Source organism: Uloborus diversus, chromosome 9, assembly GCF_026930045.1.
Source record: "Uloborus diversus isolate 005 chromosome 9, Udiv.v.3.1, whole genome shotgun sequence".
Taxonomy (NCBI): domain Eukaryota; kingdom Metazoa; phylum Arthropoda; class Arachnida; order Araneae; family Uloboridae; genus Uloborus; species Uloborus diversus.
In genome coordinates, this window is record NC_072739.1 from 16,239,221 (window position 1) to 16,260,893 (window position 21,673).

General features: G+C 32.2%; 1 protein-coding gene across 1 annotated transcript in view; it reads right to left on the minus strand.

The window, feature by feature from the left end:
• Positions 1–21,240, minus strand: part of LOC129229773 (serine/threonine-protein phosphatase 6 regulatory ankyrin repeat subunit B-like) — a 67,295-nt gene extending 46,055 nt beyond the window's left edge. Inside the window, exons 1-2 of the mRNA XM_054864146.1 lie at positions 21,207–21,240; positions 18,099–18,241 (exon numbers count right to left, since the gene is read on the minus strand). Coding sequence (XP_054720121.1) covers positions 18,099–18,241; positions 21,207–21,240 — 177 coding nt within the window. The remainder of the gene's footprint in view (positions 1–18,098; positions 18,242–21,206) is intronic.
• Positions 21,241–21,673: the final 433 nt, after the last annotated feature.

Sequence of the window (21,673 nt, forward strand, 5' to 3'; positions counted from 1 at the left end):
TACTTAATTTTAGTCAGTATTTAGCTTTAACTTAATTTGTCAAATTTTAGATTAAGTTTCTTAATCTAACGTATAGCTATCCATTTGAATGTATCGTTCGAAAAGGATAAAGACTAAAATAAATGATATCGATTTTGTTAAAGAAATTAGTTGTTAAAGTAAAATATTATTGGGAAAATGAAATAGTCAAAGTGATTCTAATTCATGAAGGTTGAAAATTTTGTTTTATTCTAACAAGAGTGCTTGTATGAAAAAAAAATAATAATAAAGTAAACCACTATGCGATAAAATGACTAAGTTAAATACTAATCAAAAAATAATTAATAGAGTTGATTAAATAAAATGTGATAAATTAAATGAAACTCTTGAAAAGCATATAAAGTGATGAAATGTAACTTGAGTGCGAAATTTGCTTACTGGAAAAAAATTAAATAAGTTGATTTTTTTAAAATCGTGAAAATTTGATAATGATAAGTGTTAATTACTACTAAGAGTAAATTGATTGCAAGTTTTTAAATTAACTTAGTTGGATGAAAATTGTAGACTTGATAATGTTTCGAAAAATTTGTGTGTTCGATTCCTGTTACTAATTGTGAAAAATTTCTAAGTTTAAAAATAACGGGGAAAAAAAACGATAAAGTAAAAACAAGCAAGAAAATGATTAAGTTAAATACTAAGCGATAAAATGACTAAGTTTAATACTAATCAAAAAATAATTAAATAAAATGTGATAAAATGTAACTTGAGTGCGAAATTTGTTTACTGGAAAAAAAATTAAATAAGTTGATTTTTAAAATCCATGAAAATTTCTTAATGATAAGTGTTTATTAATGCTAAGAGTAAATTGATTCCAAGTTTTGAAATGAATTTCAGTAGAAGTTATTTTTCGGTAAGTCTATTTTTAAAATTTGCTGACATGAAGTTTTGATACTCGACTTATAATTTTAACATTTCTTGGGTACTTCATTGATGTTTAACATTTTTGTGTTATGTGTTTTATTTTACCGTAGGTAAAAATAATTAAATAAAAGTGAAATTTATAAATTGTAATGAAAATTCTGTTAATGAAATTGGTTGGTTGTAAAGTAATATTTTGGAAAAGCTGTAATGAATGATAAATAGTAAAACGCAGTAAGTAAAATAGTAAAGTATGGTAAAGTAAAATAAAATATTCAGAGGGGATTTAATTCATGAAAGTTGAAAATTTTGTTTTATTCCATCAAGAGTGTTTGCATGAAAAAAAAATAAAGAAAGGAAAATATGATTAACTTAAATATCGATGATAAAAAAATAATTATTAGAGTTAATTATATGAAATGCGATAAATTAAGTGAAACTCATGAAAAGCATATGTAGTGATAAAATATAACTTGAGTGGGAAATTTGGTTACAGTAAAAAATTATTTAAGAAGATAATTTTTAAAATTCATGAAAATATTTGATAGTGATAAGTGTTAATTAATATGAAAAGTAAATTGATTGTAGATTTTGGAAAATTAAATGGATAAATGTATAAAAATAATAACGTATGTGATAATTTAAAATATTAACAATGAAAAAGAATCAAAGACGATTAAATGAATCTAAATCGTAAATGAGTTGCTATTTTAGTAAACTCAAACTAGAGTGAAAAGCATTTTAGTAGGAACATGTTAAAATCTCTTGTGCTAAGAAAAATAAATAACTTTTAAGCATAATTTTGTAACTGGAATAAATGTATGATAAAATGATTAAGTTAAGTATTAATGAAAAAGTAATTATTAGAGTTAATTAAATGGAATGTGATAAATTCAATGAAACTCTTGAAACGCATATGCAGTGTTGGAATGTAACTTGAGTGCGCAATTTGCTTACTGGAAAAAATTAATTAAGTTGATTTTTTAAAATCTGAGAAAATTTGTTAATGATAAGTGTTAATTACTACTACGAGTAAATTGATTGCAAGTTTGACATGATTGCAAAAATTGAAGACATGATAACGTTTTGAAAAATTTGAAGGTTCGATTCCTGTCACTACTTGTGAAAAATTTCTAAGTTTAAAAATATCGGAAAAAAACGATAAAGTAAAAACAAGTGAGAAAATGATCAAACTCTAAAATATACTAAAAAAAAAAAATCGAAATCACGAAAAAATAATCTAAGTCTGAAATGCTTGAAATTAGTTAAAGACTAAAAAGTTAAGAAAATAGTTAAAGACTGAAAATAATTGAAAAACGCTAAAATAGTGAAAAAAAAAATCAAAGTGCTAAATGACAGGAAAAAAACGTTAAAGTTCAAAATGTGTGAAAGAATATTTAAGTTAATTATTTCTTCGAAAATTTAACAAGTAAGAAAAAATATTTTGTTGTATGAAAGTCAAAAAAAAATTAGTTAAGAAAATTATTTCTTCGAAATTTTTACAAGTTAGAAAAAATATTTGTCAATTTGACAAAGAAAAAAGAAATTAGTTAAGAAAATTTAACAAGTTAGAAAAAATAAAAATGATAAAGTTTGAAATGCATGAAAAAGAAAATCAAAGTTTAAAATATATTTCAAGTCCACAAAGCATTGAACCAAATCTAAAATCTCGAATGGGTTGTATTTAAATAAATCTTTACTTAAGTGAAAACTTTGTTATTATGAAAAATAATAATAATGATGATAGTTTCAATTATGAGCTGAAATACAGTTAATGATATGCCATGATTAGTACTAAAGAGTGAATTAACTGATGGTTTTAAAATTAATTTAATTGTAATATTCGTTGTCATGGTACAGATTCACATTAAGACTGAAAGTGTAATGGAAAATATAGCATAGTGGTTAGCATACGTTTTTGCTAACTCAAAGTTTGGGTGTTCGATTCCCGACACTCTGTAAAATAAAAATAATTAAATTCGCGGAAATATTCTAAGTCCGGAAAAAAATATTCAAAGTTCCGATAGATGGCGCCACGAACGTTCTTAAAAGTAAAAATCGAAAAGTAAAAACATAGCAACAAGTGTTGCCACTCGAAAACTGGTGTTGCCATCCAAAAAGTAAAAAACCTCCTAATCTTCTACACAGTGTTGCCGTTCCCTAAAACGAAATCCAAAAACGCGGGAAAATATTCAAAAACGCGGGAAAATACCCTCGTCACCTTCTTCAAGTTCGAGGCGCAACCCCAAGGTCAACCCCAAGGTCGGGAGGAGGTGGAGGGGGGGTCGGCAGGAGGTGGAGGGGCAATGCATTGCCCGATTGCCCCTCCTGTTGGTGAACTCTCCTTTCCTCCCTACTACCATTTGGGATTCGGGGGGGGGGAGTCCTTCTGAGAATTTCCACGTGGTGAAACTGGTTGCATGTGCCTATGCAAAATAGGGGTAAGTTCATTGAGAGCAACCGTCAAGGTAGTAGACTGGAAATAACATTCGGCTCAGGCATCCAGTTCCAGGGAGAACCGTCGTCCCCAATTAATTTAAAAAAAAACATGTTAGTAATAAAATATTTAATTAATTTTAAGAAAAATAATAAACACTTATAGTTTATTTTCGACTGAAAAATTAATCATAATGACTTGATTAATTATTTGTTTAAACTAAAAAATCAAATGTTAATTTAAATAACAATCTACTTTATCAAAACCAAAAAATAATATTTCATCACAAAAGAGCAAATAAGTGCTTTTGTAAAATAGCTACTTTTGGCGTTCATTGAATGATTGATCAGGAACTTGGAAGCTATTTTTCCTAAATTTTATTGAATAACAGTTGTAATAATTGATAATTATGCACATACTCAGATGCGCATTCAAACAAAATTCAGCCGGGGTGGGGGGTTGGAGGGGTCGTATTTGATGACTTTGCCAACTAACTTTAAAATATATTATCATCTCGAAAACCACGTTTCTAGGTCTCATAGTTTCTAAGTTATCAATAACATTCAGTATTATTAGACGATCGGATCAAAATATTCACTTTCGAATGTAGCAGAGAATGCTTGTGCATTTAGAGATGAACACACCTGCAAAAGTCCCTAATTTGTTTTTGACTTTTTTGAAAATTTTAGTAAAAAGAAAAAAATGATCTTAAAAAAAATTATATTGTACTTTTTGTAGAATGTGCAGACAGAAGTTTACAACAAGTATTAATTCATAAACACAAGCGTTTAGTAAGCCGCACTTGCATTGTGTGTGCCTCAATAATTTTATTTATATTTTAGCGCAAGGGCAAAAATTGGTGGAATGCATGGGTTTACAAATGCCACTTTTTTTTTCTTCAAACATATAGTAACTTTTTTCAAACAAAACACTCTCTCTCCCACACACCAAAGCAGTTCCAGCTTCCACTTTCGGAGAGGTCATTATTAGTTTAGACAAAGTATTTAAACACACTCTTTACAAAGAAAACTTTAAAACCAGCAAACTTATCTAATAGCAAATATTACCTATTGACCCGTCTGGATACCGTTAACGGCGAAATTTCACTGTCGGCTATTTTTCGAGAACTTTTTCCGATTTAGACAAAGCAATAATTTTTCCTTTTAGCAAATTATCACCAGGAAGAGCCATTAATACTACACTGCCTATTGCAACATGACTAGCAAGATAATGAGATTTTATTGTATGTTTCTGTGAAAAAGGTTATGCATGTTAATTTTTTTTCTGAGTTATTGTTTTAAAAAGGCGATGGCTAAACGCAGAAAGAAAATAAAAGTATTTTAAGTGTAGCTTTTATTTTAAAAGTTCTATAAAACTTTCTTTTATTAGACAATGAAATAGTGAAATACACCGCCAGCTCAGTTATTCCATCTGAGGACTGCAATTTCGTGCTTTTTAGCACTCATCAGCCCGGAATAGGAATCACATGAACTGGAGGCGAAAAATCTCTTAACGGAGCCAAGAGAGCCAAACAAACTGGTAGCTAATGCAGACTTAGCTACCAGTTTGTTTGGCTCTCTTGGCTCCCTTAAGAGATTTTTCGCCTTCAGCTCATGTGATTCCTATTCCGGGCTGATGAGTGCTAAAAAGAACGAAACTGCAGTCTTCGGATGGAATAACTGAGCTGGCGGTGTATTTTAAGTATTTCTGAGACAACGAATACATTTATGCAGTTAAAAAATTCATAGGCGTAACTCTCATGTAGAAAAACCGCATTGTAATTAGTTTGCGCATTTTGTTGAGCAATATTTTTCTTATTTTACGAAGAAACAAAATTTCATAATTTTCTGTTTTAAAATAGTATACGGTCCCCTAAAGTTGGAAAAAATGACTTTTTAAGCATAGCGCGAAAACTACTGACTATTTTGAGCAAAATAGGGATTTTGGATTCCTGCATAAAATCTCTTCTAGATTGTTTTTCTGTTAAAATTCAATATGGTTTCAGATCATATTTTTTTCAAAAAATAATATAATAAATCATAAAAAAATAATAAGCTTACATTTTAGGTGTTGTAAATGATGTTTTTATTATTGAGTCGATTCATATTTTGATATAAAAAAAACAATCTTTGCCATGCCTAATCTAGTTTTTGTGTGATTAGTAAAAGTATCAAAATACGCTTTTTTTTAACATTACGCGAGGAATTTTTCAAAACTCGATTGTGAAGTAACGGCTGGATGGAATTAAACAAAATTTTGTATACAAAGTTGAAAAAGGATGCTGATCACAAATATGTGATAAAAAAGGGTTTCTCATTGAAAATTTTGAAGTTGATGCTCGTTTTCATATGAAGACGATCCCTTAACAACAATTTTTTAACATAATTATGTGGAACTTTTAATTTCTGAAACAATAACACCGTACACGTGTCTCTAGTGTATGGTATTTGAAGTCGAGTTTCGTTTTTATTTCTACGACTGTACAATTGTAACCCTTCAATGTACCTTTTAATTTTGTATCAATCATTTTTAATTAATTTTGTTTAACATTTAAAAGGTTCTTAGTCTATGTTTTCAGTTGTGCATTTTTGATTGAAATCGCTCGACACGTTTAAGTCAGTGCTATTGTGAACCCAAGACGTCACATCGGGAAGAAACTTCTAACGGTGTTCGGTAAATTTACTCTACTTACAGCTTTCAAAAATTTAAACGATTTGATCAACATACATTCGTTAAACATTAATTTGGAGCAAATTAATCCTTTTCAAATTAAAAAAAATGAGGTTTTCAAGTAATCTCACTTTTAAAAGCGTAACTATTGGAAAATTTGATGTTCAAATTGACTTTCTAACGTTGTAGGCATCTTAGTTTTGCAGTAAAATACAACGCGAAATTTTCATGAAAAGGAATAATTACATATTTCACTCTCAGTTTCACTCACTTTCCCTTCTTCCCATGAGGGGAAAAAATTGAAAAAAAAAATAAATAAATAAATAAATAAATGAATAAATAAATAAAAAAGTCGGAGCCGACGTCGGACGTTTCAAAATCCAGGAGTCGGAATCGGCCTTTTCCCTTCCGACTCCGCGGCCTGGTTGGACGTCTGTCGCGCAGCAAAAGAATCACACAGTGAACGTCCTTAACTGAGAATAAAAACTTGCTGTTTTATATTTCTCTTTTAAGTTATGCATCATTTATTGTAATATTTGCAGAGGTTTCAGGAGTAGATTGGGTCGATCATTTACATTTGTATTGAGCCACCAGTCGAAAGAATGGTAAAGAATATATAAATTTTTGTTGCCTTGCTCGCCGTTGACAACAAAATTAATCTCTGCGACAATCCTGCTAACGGTCGTCCTTCTCGTAAGGAGGGCTGACGTGTAAGTCAAAAGTTTTTAAATAAACATGGAATAGTGTATTTCGCTTTTCTTCAATCGTTGTTTGAAGTAATACCAATGCCAATCACTGCCTTTAATTCACGGTTTACAAATCATTATATGGGCAAAATAGAAATTGTTTTTGGTTAAATCATTAATATTTATATTTCTGAGTTTTTCAATCTTCACAGTTATTTTCAACAGCCATTTTCTCCTCCCATAACGTACAGGGTCCATTATGAAAGTAATGAGCATTTACTGGCAAAATATATTTATTGATCGTAATTTGTACAAATGTTCAATATTCTTCAAAATACATTCCCCCTGCATCAATACACTTGCGGAGACGTGTTTGCTACGCCTGAAGGGCACCCTGAAACTCTTCCAAGGGAATGCCTCTCAGGAACGTTGTAACATGGTGTTGGATGTTTCCCAAGGTTCCCCAGTGTTTTCCTTTCTTCTCTCTCTCTCTCTCTTGAGTCGCGGAAACAAAAAGAAGTCACATGAAGCTAAGTAGGGACTGTAAGGTGATGAGGGATCACCGGGGGGGGGGGACATCCATAACGGGGTTCGTCGGCGACCTCCTCCAGGCTCTCTTTGAATGCCTTGTGCCACTTCCCAGACTGTGATCTTGAAATGCAATTGTCCTTGAAGGCTTTTTGCAGCATCTGGAATGTTTTGGTTGCATTTTTTCCAAACCTCACGCAAAACTTTATGGCGTATCATTGTTCAAGCGAACGCTCCATTGCGTTATGTTACAAAAGTTGAAAACATACTTCAAGCGGAGGCACTTATCTCCGCTCACACTGCCCCCCCCCCCGCGTTCCCCGAGCTTCACTAGCATTCAAATCTGTACACACCGCTGGCTGATTTTTGGAGCGTTTTATAGGGCAATTTATTCTTAATGCTATGAATAAATGGTTACTAATTATGCACCTAAAACAGGGGTAGTAAAAAATGGCATAAACAGATAAATTGCAAAATTTCACTTTCGAGATATAAATATTTTCATTTTTTTTTTCCTAGCTGGAAAAAACTTTGAATGAGGAATAAAAAATTGAAGAATATTTTGTTATACTTTTCACTTTAGAGCCATTCCATTTCAGATCAGGCAGGGTCTGTCAAATGACCATCACCGATTTTTTTGAAAAAAATACAGTAGTTACAACTAAGGGACATATGAAATATCCCAAAAGGATTTTGCAAGAATTTTTTTTTTTCTTCAGTTACAGCCTATTAAAATTCTGCACAAAATCCGCCATTTTGGAAAAAACCGGCAAAACACTTCATTTCAAATGGACATTATTTCAAAAGTATTTAACCTATTTGAATAATTCTTTTTTCTAGAAATAAATAAGGACCCATACATCCTCTAGACATCGTTTTTGAAAGTTTAGTTAGGTTTTTTGATAAAGAAAAAAAATCATTTTTGTCGCGAAAAAACTGCATTTTTACCGATTTTATGATTTTTTTTCTCCATGAAAAAAAAGTTTTTTTCACTAAACGGAGATGGCAGTCTAAAGCCCTTATATGATAGTTTCATAACATATTTTATTATAATCCTTGGATGCATACAGCCTCGGAAATAAAATTTGAAATTTTGAAAATTTTCAAAAATTAGCGATTTTTGAAGTGATTTTACTCAAAAAACCCATTTTTTAAAAATCTAAAAATTGGCTCATTTGAACCCCATATAATGCTTAACACGTGGGTAGACACCGCATCCCGTATTTTTTCCCATAAAATGTTTTATGATTTTTTGAAAGTGACCTTATCGCCCATGGCATGCATGTAAAATAATAATTTCAGTAACTGAAATTCTGGTTATATTAATGCCTAATAACTACAATAAAGGTGCCCTTTATCAGGAACAACTAAAATCTTACTAACTTTTAATAATATATCAGTAACAAACCGCTGTTGATGACCTATGGGAAAAAATACGGGATGCGGTGTCTACCCACGTGTTAAGCATTATATGGGGTTCAAATGAGCCACTTTTTAGATTTTTAAAAAATGAGTTTTTTGAGTAAAATCACTTCAAAAATCGCTGATTTTTGAAAATTTTCAAAATTTCAAATTTTATTTCCGAGGCTGTATGCATCCAAGGATTATAATAAAATATGTTATGAAACTATCATATAAGGGCTTTAGACTGCCATCTCCGTTTAGTAAAAAAAAAACTTTTTTTTCATGGAAAAAAAAAATCATAAAATCGGTAAAAATGCAGTTTTTTCGCGACAAAAATGATTTTTTTTCTTTATCAAAAAACCTAACTAAACTTTCAAAAACGATGTCTAGAGGATATATGGGTCCTTATTTATTTCTAGAAAAAAGAATTATTCAAATAGGTTAAATATTTTTGAAATAATGTCCATTTGAAATGGAGTGTTTTGCCGTTTTTTTCCAAAATGGCGGATTTTGTGCAGAATTTTAATAGGCTGTAACTGAAGAAAAAAAAATTTTCTTGCAAAATCCTTTTGGGATATTTCATATGTCCCTTAGTTGTAACTACTGTATTTTTTTCAAAAAAATCGATGATGGTCATATGACACTTTTCATACCTGCCTGCCTGATTTGAAATGGAATGACTCTTTATAAGACTTTTTTTTTATAGTCCTTTTTGTTTATAATCATGTTATAAAAATGCTCACAAGCTAATCCGGTATTAATTTTACAAGTCAATGTTACAAATGATAAGTAATTATCTTAAATAATCCTTCACAGTTAATTATTTATAGCCACCTTTGGTCATTTAAATCAAGTTTATCTTTTCCGGGACGTGAAGTAAACCGTCCAGGACACCGGGATTTGTTTGAAAACCGGGATTGTCCCGGTCAAACAGGGACGTCTGGCAAGCCTAAGTGAATATCAAAATAGGAAACCGAGAAGCAATGTGCCGAGTAATCAGAAAATGAATGTGCAGTTAAAAAATTTTTAATGCACAGAATTGTACGAAGAGAGGTAAAAATTGCCCCCCACACTTGAAATAATGTAGGGTTTTACAGTAACCTCGGAAAAAAAAAAAAGATACTGTGCGAGACATGGGCGTTGATGTTATATTTTAGCCTCTCCACACTGATGTCAGTCGATCGCGGTGCGTTGTTGATTCATCTCCAAACAAAGCGAGCAATAGACCTTTGCATGCCTAGCAGTATGGGGTAGAGCGTCATCACACATAAAAATCCTGCGCATAAGTTTTTTTTTTTTCGTGGTTACAAAAACTCTGCGTCATTTCAAGCATTTGTATCAAACATTATTCCGTGTGTTATTAATTTTTCAAACATATACTCATTTTCTGATCACCTGTTACATGTTTTGAAAAATACTGAATGGTTGAACGTTAAATTCGAAAATATTGATCAGTTGATTACTGCACAATGACTGAAGATGGCTTTCGATATTGAAGTGCCGGTTTTCGTTCCAACCAAACTACGGGTGTTGTCCGGTTTTGGCTATATTTCAGTTCGAAGTCCTATAGAAAACAGCATGATAAGTCTTAAATTGAAAAGGAAAATTTTAGTTTCTACAGTCGAAAATAAATACTCCAATGCGAAATGAAATAAATCTTAACCACCAGTAGCATTTTATTTAAAAGTATATTAAGCCTCAAGACGCCGTTTCGTAACTTGTGCACCTAGCGTTCGTGTTTAAAAACTGTAGAACTTTCCCGATGTGGAGAGCTCCTAAATTTTCTAAGTCACCGTGGCCATCATTCCCGTGGCATTATAGAGCAGCGATTTTCTAACTGTTCACATAGAAGCATGTAGCCTATAAAACCGGACAAAAATCAAATCGGAAAGTTTGACAAACGTTATTCAAATCCAACTTTACATGACGTCGGACAACTGATCTATCAAGACAACAGTAAAAATCTCTTCTGTTATTTCCACGTTCATGTCCCGTCGGAACTTAGATATTCTTTTAATTGCTCGCTATTGTTTCCGTATTTTCTTTTTGTTCTAAATCTTTTTTTTTTTTTTTTTGTTATTGAATTTAAATGTGATGTTATTTAGTAAAAGAAACTTATGAAAATGGAAAAGGAAGGTACGTAACTGAATTTAAAATCCAGTTGCGTTTGTTTACCTTAACATTTTAGTTTCTGACTGTATGAAAGTAGGTCGAAATGTAATGTTTATTTTTTACCTTAATTTTTTAGAAGTTAAGGTTTTTGATTACTTTTCGGGTCACAAGTCGGGATATTTTTTTTAATGATCATAACATTTAGCCTGCCTGATATGATATTCTGCGAAAACATCATCCGTCATTTTGTTTTTTAGGTGTTAAACGCTTATTATTTCAAGTTCGGACACTTTCATTATTCCTTTGTAGATTCTTCTGAAACTGCTAAATCTTTTACCAGAATAGAACTTATATGATCTCTTGAAAGTATTAATCGTCATGACTGTGAATAAAGAAAAACTTGAGGAATCAGGAAAATATACAGATCATACTGAGTCGTGTTTTGAAGTATTTTGAAACCGAGTTCAAGTGTAAATTGTCATAAATATTTGAAAGCGGTCCGTCTTATTCAGAACATGTTTTGTGTAAATTGCTTTAACTCAAACCACACAGGCAGTTTCGGGAGATGCAGAGCATTGCTGAAGAGTTATTTCCTGAAGACGAGAAGGAGGATAATATGAATAATAAATACAAAAGCAGTATTGACCATTTGACCTAGACCACGGCTACCTGCGATGGAGCAGGTTAATCGAAGGTAGCCATGCCGAGACTTGATTATATATGCCAGTTTTTAAACATTTTTGTGACATATCTGTAGCTAAGAATATTGTTTAAATAATTTCTTTAATATTGTTTTAAAAACCTAGTGATCAATAAATTTTGCAGTTCTTAGTTATATCAAGCAAAATGTTTTTCGGTTTGGCACATGCTGCGAGTTGTTCAATTTTCGAAAATTACATTTAATTCACGATAACTCGAAGTCTAATAACTCGAATATTACTATCACTCGAAGGTTTTATCAAGTCTCGACCCCTTTGTCTTTAATTCCAAGCTAATTATTTTCGATTTCTCGAGGCACTCACTAAGGCATTTCATTCTTTCTTTTTTTTCTTTTTTCTTTTTTTTTTTTTTTGTAGGACTTGTCAGATTCTCGAAGTAAAGTGTATTGGCAGATAGATTTTAAGGTGCAGTTTGAAGTTATGTCCTTGGTTATGTCTATCAAACATTTACTAATATTTTCCTGACGATAACTTTCACGGTTTCGCAAAAATCAAATATATATTACTATTTGCTTCTTAAATTATTTTTTTCCCGCCGCGGACCCCCTACTAAGGTTTCGCTGACCCCCAAGGGGTCTGCGGACCACAGTTTGAGAAGCCGTGGTTTATGACATCATGGATTAATACAGATAGAGTGCAAAAAGAAAATGAAATAACGTATCAGCATGCATTTGCTGTAACCAAACCGTAGTCCCTCTCATTCGTCTTCCATCCTACGTGATTGAGGCAACTCAATTTTCTCTCAGATACACTAGCTCTGATACACATTAGTAGAAGAGCGTTAGCTGTCCGGATTATTTTGTTTTGGGGAAGAACCATACAAAGCTCAAAGTGATGCAAAGAGTACTTATACTGACAATGCCATGAATGGTACTGGTGGTTCAAAATGCCTTTGCCAATGTACGCTGTAAGCGGGGTGGGGGGGGGGGGGGCTCTTGTGGCACGGTGTGTACTGTAGAAGTCGGACTTCACACCAAATTACGGTACACTTGGAAAAGCAAAGCAGAGCACCACGAAAACAACGCAACTGGGGGGTTGGCACTGAAAAACTTGGTTTTGAGCCATGTGGCCAGTCTTTGTGCATGATAAAACGGTCCAAACCAGCGTTTCCCAATCTTTTTCTACCCATCGACCGGTGAGAGCTCTTGAAAAAAGTCGCAGACCGGTGAAGATTTTCATTCCTTGTTTCTTTTCTTTTCTTTTTTTTTTTTTTTTTCTTGTTTATTTATTCATTTTTTGAGAAAGTGTGATGTCTGTAGTAGTTTAATTATTCATTTAGAATAATACACTATGGCAGGATAACTATACAAACTTTATTTACAAAGGAAGGGAGAGATTGTTATCGATGTATGTTAACGATGCGCGTTACATAGCTTGTTCCTTTACATTCTTTCATACAGTTAAAAGTTACACTTACACTACAATACCACGGTTACAGTTACACCTATGTTACAAATATATTACAGAAAGAAAATCCTTGCTTTTGCGGACCGTTAAAAGCATATGAATGTTGTCACATGATTAGGTTTCTGAGCAGATAAAGGGTTGCCATAGCTCGATGAACTCTTATTATTAGTCAATGGTAATTTCTTCACGCAAATGACGTGGAAAAGCAAATAAAAATAAAATTTTTATCAACTTACAATTGCTTCTAGCTTTTTGTCTCGTCACTGTAGAGACTTTGCCTTTTCAAACTGCTTTTGGGGTCTTAAAGGATACTTTTATGGGCTTTCCAACCATACCAAGCTTGAAGTGATAAAATGTATTTTTCGTGTAGAAAGAGAAACTTAAAAACCAATTAAAACTTTGTTTCACGCTACTAACAATGAATTTACACAAAGAAAGGGGTTTAATTTAAAACTTATGTGTTTCACTAACTAAAAAAACTAATACGTTCTTTTTATGGTGATTTAGATTATTGGACTAGGGACGCCTTGAGAAAAATTTCGTTTGGGGTATTTTTTAAGACCTTTCCCACCTTGTCAAATTCGTAAAAAGTGAGCCATCCATTCGTGTAGAAAGAGTCATTTAGGGCAAAAATGCCTTTTTAATTAATATCTCCGTCAATTCTGAGTTCAGACATTTTTATTGAGGACACTAAAACTCGGCCACAGGCACTGACAGAAAAAGAATGAAGAAAATCGGTTGACAAACAGCGGAGAAAATGGTACCGAAAGAGAACCCCTTGTCTATTAACACATAAAAATATATATTGTTAATTCTTCATATTTTTTGACAGTAGAAAATGAACAAACAAACGACGAAAAAAGTAATGCAATTCATTTGACGGATTCCTTTAAGTACTTGCTATAAACAACTTCTACCAATGGATGTGCAGGTGATGATGATTTACTGTTTATGCGTTGATGAGCCAGATCCCCAAATCTAAATACAGTGGCTCCCAAAAGTGTTCGTACACCTTGAAATTTTGTAGTAAAACCAAAATAACGCAAAACTGAATTCGAATATGAAGTCCAATTTTTTTTCACACCATTCTTATGCCATTCTGAATAAAACTCAGTAGTTTTTTTTCAAAATATTGCCAGATTTTATTTTTGAAATTTGTCAAAAAATGAAGAGACGGAGAAATAATACGCCACAAAAGTCGTCGTACACTCAAATTTTTTCGAATAAATTCATGATTAAAACTATAATATGTCATTTTTTTATTATTTTTGCATTGTGTTGACCCTTAAAAGTCATTTGGCTTTAATTTTTTGCCTATTTATTCCTTAATATTGTGCTTATTACTTTAAAACGACTGGTATTTGAAAAACACCACAAACACCATTCGAAATTTGAATTGTTTACTCACAGTAGCGGTAAATTGGTTTGAAATGTCTCTAAATTAGGTAATTTATACCATTCTATAGTGAAGTGCTTGATAAAATGCTTTAAAGACAAGAACAGGATCGAAAACACGGTAAGAAAAGGTCAACTGGCAAAGTTAACAATGCGTGATCGGAGGTTTACAGTTAAAAAAATTATGAAAAATACACATTTGAGTGCTGAAAAAATTTCTGCAGAATTGAATGAAACATTTTACGTTTAATTTTCACCTAAAATTGTTCGGCAAGTTCTCTGATTAACTGGATAAATGGGACTTCTTCCTGCAGAAATTTTCTTGTTCGTGCGAATAACAGTAAGCTTACGCTTTCCGTCGCAAAATCAATGATAAATAAGCTCAAAACGTTTTGGAACAACGTCTTACTTATAGATTAAAATAAATTTAACATTTTGGGTTAAATTGTTGTATAATTGTAAATAGAAGAAAAAATGAGGAATTTAATCTGAAGAACTTAGTTGGATCAGTTAATCAGGACGGTGAAAGTGTTTTAGTGTGAGGGTGCATTACAGCATCAGGACTTGGAAATTTGGAATTTTTTGATTAAATAATGAATCATGCTGTTCATTTAAATATTTAAAAAAGCAATTTTAAACTATTAGCCCAAAATTTGGTAATCGGAAACAACTTTGTTTTTTATCGAGATAATGATAAGAAGCACACGTTTGCGTTTGGTGCCTCAAAAATTGTCCTTAAGCTTAGAAATACCCCCTCAATCTCCAGATTTGAACTTAATGTAACATATTTAGAGATATCTGGGGGCTAGATTACGAAAATACAGCTTTGAAACGAAAATAGAGCTAGAAACAGTAAGACTCAAACTGGGGTTGAACACTTACTCAGAAATTACGCAAAAAAAGAAAGAAAAAAACAATGAAATCTATTTCCAGACGTTTTAAAAGCTCTTGTTGATACTGCATGATGTTCCACTAAATAATAACTTTGTAAAAAGTTAGATTATTTACTAATTTTTTGACATTTTTTCAAAGTGTACGAAGACTTTTGTGAGATAAAATTTCCGGCAATTTTTGGTTTTTGATTTGTAAAAAATTATGTTTTAATGTTTTATTAAAAATTTTCATGTAGTTTTGTTAAATATAGATCATAGATCTTATAATAAAATACCTATTCCGAAATATTAATTCTAACCAATGGATAATGGCCTATTTCATTGAAAATCGTAGGTGTACGAACACTTTTGGGAGCCACTGTATATGTGATTTTTTTTTTTTTTTTAAATAAGGTTACGTCAAAGACAGTGTCTATACACCACCATTGATTACAACATTGAAAGAACTGAAAGATAGTATATGTGTAGCATCCAAAATGTATGTTAGAAGTGTGTCGCGTTACGAAAGCTGCACACATCAAGCATTTGCGAGTGATAAAACACTTGGACAATTTATCTATGGATCATTAACAGTGCTAAGTGTAATAGTTTATAAAAAATATAAATTTTTTAAACTGGGATATTCTTTTATGTTAACCCTGTTTTTCATGAAAATGTGATAGGGGAGTAAAACACAATGTGATCTAATATAGCGTGCTCATGGAAAAGATAGATTATAAATGTAAGCAAAGAAATGCGCCAATTGGCGACATCAGTAACGTTAGCGACGTCAATAACGAGCTGGGCATGAACTGGTGCCATGTAAACGACGAAAGTGGCATATCGGGAAATCTTATAGCAACCTGCTTGCTTTCTTCTGGTCTATTTTTTCCTCGAACGCATATAATTAGCTTTAAATGTATTTCACAGGTTAGATAAAGTTTTCGATAAATATTGCTTAATTTGTGCTCTGCATTTCGAAAAACATTTTATCGAAACGCATTATAAGCATATTATAAATGGTGAGGAAGTTTTACAGAAGCTACTACACTCTAAAAACAATACCTCTGATTTTAAAGGCAAAATTGGAACATTTTTGCGTCACAAATTTAGAGGCAGACTGCTTAGGATTAGAGGCAAAAATGTACTTTTTTTTTCCCTCTGAAGTAAAACGGCACATCGTACCTTTGGAAATTCAGAGAAAAAAATGTCTTTTTTCTTGCCTCTGAATTTTAGAGATATATTGTACCCTTAAATATTGAAGACACAGTGTGATTCTTATTTTATTCACATGTTACTTTATTACTGCACTTTTTTGGGGCACAATTGAATTGTTTCCCTAAAGAATTTATTACTTTAAATAGCCTATATACATGACTGGATTTATTACAAATTTTAACTAAAAGCTAATTTTTGAAAATGTTAATTTAAAAATAGGAATTAAATAAGTTATTTCAAAATGTAATCTACATTTTTGTATCCATTTTCAAAACAGTTCATTTCAGAATAATAGCGATTTTATTTTTAAAAAATAATAATGGTTTTAAGTTAATGCTTTTCTCAAAAAATGCAATTAATTGGTCATGACTAAGGATTTAATGACATCCAATGAGAGCTTTAAATGGAAATAATTGCATTTTAAGAATTTTGCCCCTGGTTACAATTTAAAACTATTAACATTTTTTGAAATATAAACACACTATACGGATGTACAGTATGATATCACCAAATATCCGGCCAACAAAAATGAAATACTTCAAACAAGAACATTTAGTTAAAAATTACATACTTGGTGTAAAAAGAATTCCGTTATATTGTAACAAGTTCAGTAAATATCTTGCGATAAGCATTTATTTTACTATATATGAAAAGCCACATGAAAGTTAATTGCTTTAACATAACATTTTTTAATGTAATAATTGCTGTAAATTATAGAGTAATTTCAAGCTTTTATGTGCAATTCTGTAGTTTCAAATGTATTATGGACTTGGCAAAAGTTTAGTCATTATGTATAGGATAATTACTGTTCATTCCATGCAATCTCAATAACAATTGTTAGCTTTTTCCACTGACAACTAAACAGATTTTAAAACTGCAGAAAAAAAAAACAGGTACATACATGCAAAATATTTTTTATTCAAATACAAATTATAGAAAATAGATGAGGAAACAATAACATTTATATAAATTATGAAATAGCATGAGTCACTGAAAGGATATGTTTGAAAGAGAAGGTTTTAGGAAAAATTGATGCTGTAATAAAATGTTTTGAAGAAGTCCCACAAATTGTTCATAAGATGCTGGAAAACTTAAATTTAAAATGAAGTATATTCCTATCAACAAAACAGCTGACTCTTCTAATGTGCAGTCTTTTTCTTGATAAATAACTTGCCCTGCTGTGGAGGTAATGCAAGGCCTCTCTCTCAAAAAAAAGAAAAAAATCTATGCCCAAGCTTCCTGGAATCATCATTTAGGTCAATCTAAAGAAATAATGTACAATGTAGTATGTAATGCATACAATGCAATATTTTGTGAATTTAAATATTTTCAGACATAAGATTACAAATATTACTTTATTGCATCATTTTCCAAGGTTTTTTAGTTTGCATACCACTTGGTTTTGCACTTTTGTCACAACTGTGTCTATCAGGGATTGAGTTGCCCTATGCTTACCCTTTAATTCAATGGAAAGTTCTGTAATTATGTCAATTGGTTACTGCTACTAACTCAACCAGGATCAATTTGGGCATCCAGAAATTTGCTAGCAGATTTTCTTCTACTGATACATTTACAAATTTATCACAAGTTCTGAAATAATACAAGACTTTACAGTAAAATTTCGCAATGCAGTTTCCACACTGAAAAAAAAACACTGCTTCTTGTGAAACTTTTTCAAGTGCCAGTTCTAAAACTAGATGCTTGAAATTTTACATGGATCACATTTATGAATCTTATTGACATTTTTGCTCACCACTGAATCTACACAAATAGGAAGTTCATCCTTAGCAGAAAAGCTTGTGCTTGCGCTGGTATTCATATCTTCAACAACGTTTACCACAGCTAAAGGTACAGCAGTGTTTGCAGCTGCTGATGTTACAGCAGTGTTTGCAGCAGCTGAAATAGAAATTAAAAGGACTTGAAATCTGAAGATACAGTAGATTCTCGATAATCCGAGTCTCGAAAGTTCGAGGTTTCGCTTAATTCGAGGTGTTTACTTTGTATTTTCATTTACATTTTTTAGCTCCAAAAAAAAAAAAAAAAAAAATGATTTCGATAAAAATCTGAAAATATTTTTCTTTTCCTGCCGTTACACTTATTTAACTAGATACAGTAATTAATAAAGGCTTGAGAGGTTGTTGTCAACAACACTCCTCTAAGCGGCACGACATACGTGTAGTCACCGAATGCACAATATGAATTACGAAATGCCTTGAAGATGATAACTTGATGCGCAAAAGTAACATTGATTTGCTGCAAAGAACGTGTAAACATGCCTTTTGGAATATTAGAATACCTGATAGTCAGAAAGGAAAGTTCAAAACTGGACCCCTCACGAGTAATGTGTACGAAAGACGAAAAAGAAACCTTCTACAATAACCGTTTTTGTGCTATGCGTAATACACATGCTCGCAAGCACGCATACAGATACAAACGTTATGACAAAACTCATTGAAATAGATTCGGGCAACGATTTGGTCAAAATATATGTTTGGTTGCCTAGAAATTGGCTCGGGTAAATACGTACATGCAGACTTCGTGGAAAAAAGTCGAAATTCTTTTAGAAGTATTTAAAAACGAAATTTATTTTGAAATTTCAGTGATAATATTTCACCACAACAATACTGCATTTCTTTGTATAAGGCAGTAAAAGGGGCTACTCCTTATGTCATCAGAAAAGCGTAAAAAATTAATCTGGAGGAATTTTCCGGATAATCCGAGGTGGCAGGAGCACCAATTCAGTACCTCGGATTTTTGAGACTCTACTGTAATTGCTTTACTTAGCGTTGTAAAGCTTCGCAGAAGAATTTAGAAACAATTAGTTTGTTTAAATATTTACTTCAAAATTATTTTTAAACACTGTGATAAATTTTGTGTTTGACTTTTTCAATCCTTATAAAATATTTACATCTATTTTAAAACTAAAAACTTGAAAGTAAATATATATGAGTATTAAGAGCTGCACAAAATAACTTTTTTACAGAACATATTTGGGGTTGTCCATAAATGAATCGGTCATTTAGAAAAGGGGTTTAACTCCAAAGTGAGTTATCATGGGAGTTGACGTCTTTTCAAAATGACCGATTGAAATGGTGTCATGCTTTGAATGGGGAGTTTATGACAAGGCCAAGGAACGGTGTAGCAACAAGTGTGATATCCACACATTTAGCTAGAAAAAAATATGATAAAATGTTTTCGTAATAAAGTGAAACATGGAACGGGTAGGGAAGGAGGGTGAAGTGATGTGCGAGGAAGCAGGGGCGGATAGAAATAGTTTTTCCTTAATCAAATTTCTTGTTTGCAACTATAAACGGAAAAAACATAAAATGCAATTAATATTATGTTTAATTAATGAAATTAGTTCAGCCACACACCAAAATAAAATGATTTTGGAGTCTTTTCTCAAATCAAGATTGTATATGGTAGATTCCATGTAATAAGTTTTAAATAAGAAATAAAAAAGAAAATATTACATACATATATATACAAATTCAAGGTTGATTGTACTTTTAGTTTTTTAGTGGATTGGGTAATACCTCACACATTTAGAATTGATACATTCTCGCAACAGTGGATTTGGGGGGAGGGGGGCAAAAGGATAAAATAATTTAAGTTTACCCTTAAATAACTTTGAATTTATTTCTTTTTTTCATCAAAAAAGTTTTGAACCATGTTTTCAAAGGAGAAACACACACACAGAGCCTATTTGAAAGAAATTACTTTAGTTTGCCATGGGAAAAATATTGCAATAGGCGTTCAGTGTAAACCAATCGAGAAAAGTCAAAAGTTTCGCATTCAAGGGTAACATATCATAATTTGTTTTTCTTTTTATGCAGATTTTATTTTTCCGTTTTAATAACATCTTGCTTTAAACATTATGAAAATGTTTCCAAGTAATAACGTGCATTATAATACTATTTAGATGAAATTATGCCCTTTAAAACATTTTAAAGTAGTCTATAGCAAGAAGTTTTTTTAGAAGAAATTAAATGGGAGGGGGGAGGCACTTTTTACTTTTCTAGGCCCCTTTTAAAAATTTTCTCAGCATCCACCCCTACACTCTCAATTCCTTTAATTTTTATAATGATTGAAAGAAAAAAAAATAGGATTCTTGGGTGCCGAGAGGGTTTACAAGAGGGGTACACTACACCCCCTGGCTTTTAAAAAATAAAATATCCTTTTAAAAAATCAATCAATATTAATTTGTAGTATTTTTTTTTTGAATTTAAAAATAATACTCAACTAATAAATTTAAACAAAAGGTAAGCTACAAAATACACTGGTGTAAGAAATTACGAGAATTTTCAGATTTGGTCAATTATCTCCAGAACTACTGGACCGATTTTGATGAAATTTGGTGTGTGCGTACATTGAAACAATAAAAAACAATTAAACCTCCAAAATTTAAAACACACATATAATATAAATAATAACATAATCATAATAACACTCATTAGAGTCAGATGGCATGAAACAGCGGTGGCAACATTGAACAAACAAATGGGTTAGTAGGGCGTATGGTCCCATCTAACAGACGTATAGGCCTCGCATCGTGACTCCCTACTTCAAATAAAGCAGTTCATGGGATCCTTAAGCAATTATTTCCACTCGCTCCACAACGCCGTTCTCAGGCTATGGATGGTCCCCTGAGGGGCGTTGCGAGTTGTTATTGCCCTCCGAGAGTGTCCCATACATGTTCTATAGGGTTGGAGTCTAGAGATCTACTTGGCCAATCCATCGCGTGAATATTCCAGAAATTTGTCGACCAGAAGAGCTGTCTGCGGCCTTATGTTAACATGCATTAAAATTAACTCGGGAACTCAAGAAGTGAGCACAGGGCTCCAAGACCACATCCCTATACCTTGCAATTGCCACAGAGCCTCTCTCAAAGACATGGAGGACTGTGCAGCCATCCAACATGATGCCTGCCCAGACCGTCAAACCACCACCGCCATAATGGTTGATGGTGAAGCAAAATTTGCTTGAAACCGCTTGAGCATTAAACTTCATCAGAAGCACGCATGTTAAAACTCCACTATTACAATATTTTTTTCGCGAACCCCCAGGGGTTCACGGACCACCAGTTGGGTACCACTGCCACTATGGAACACCACGCTTTGAACCAATGTTCGATATTGTGATCTACCACAAACGTTTTGATAATTTGATGGTCTTCTTTGGAGTGGGTGAGTAACCTTATTTCATTTGGGAGAAATTCAGCTTTAACTTCAGTTTTGGTCGATATTTACCCCCCCCCCCCCCAGGTAGCACCCCGGATTAATATAATTTTTTACTACTGTAGTGAGAATATTTTAAATTATCGTGACG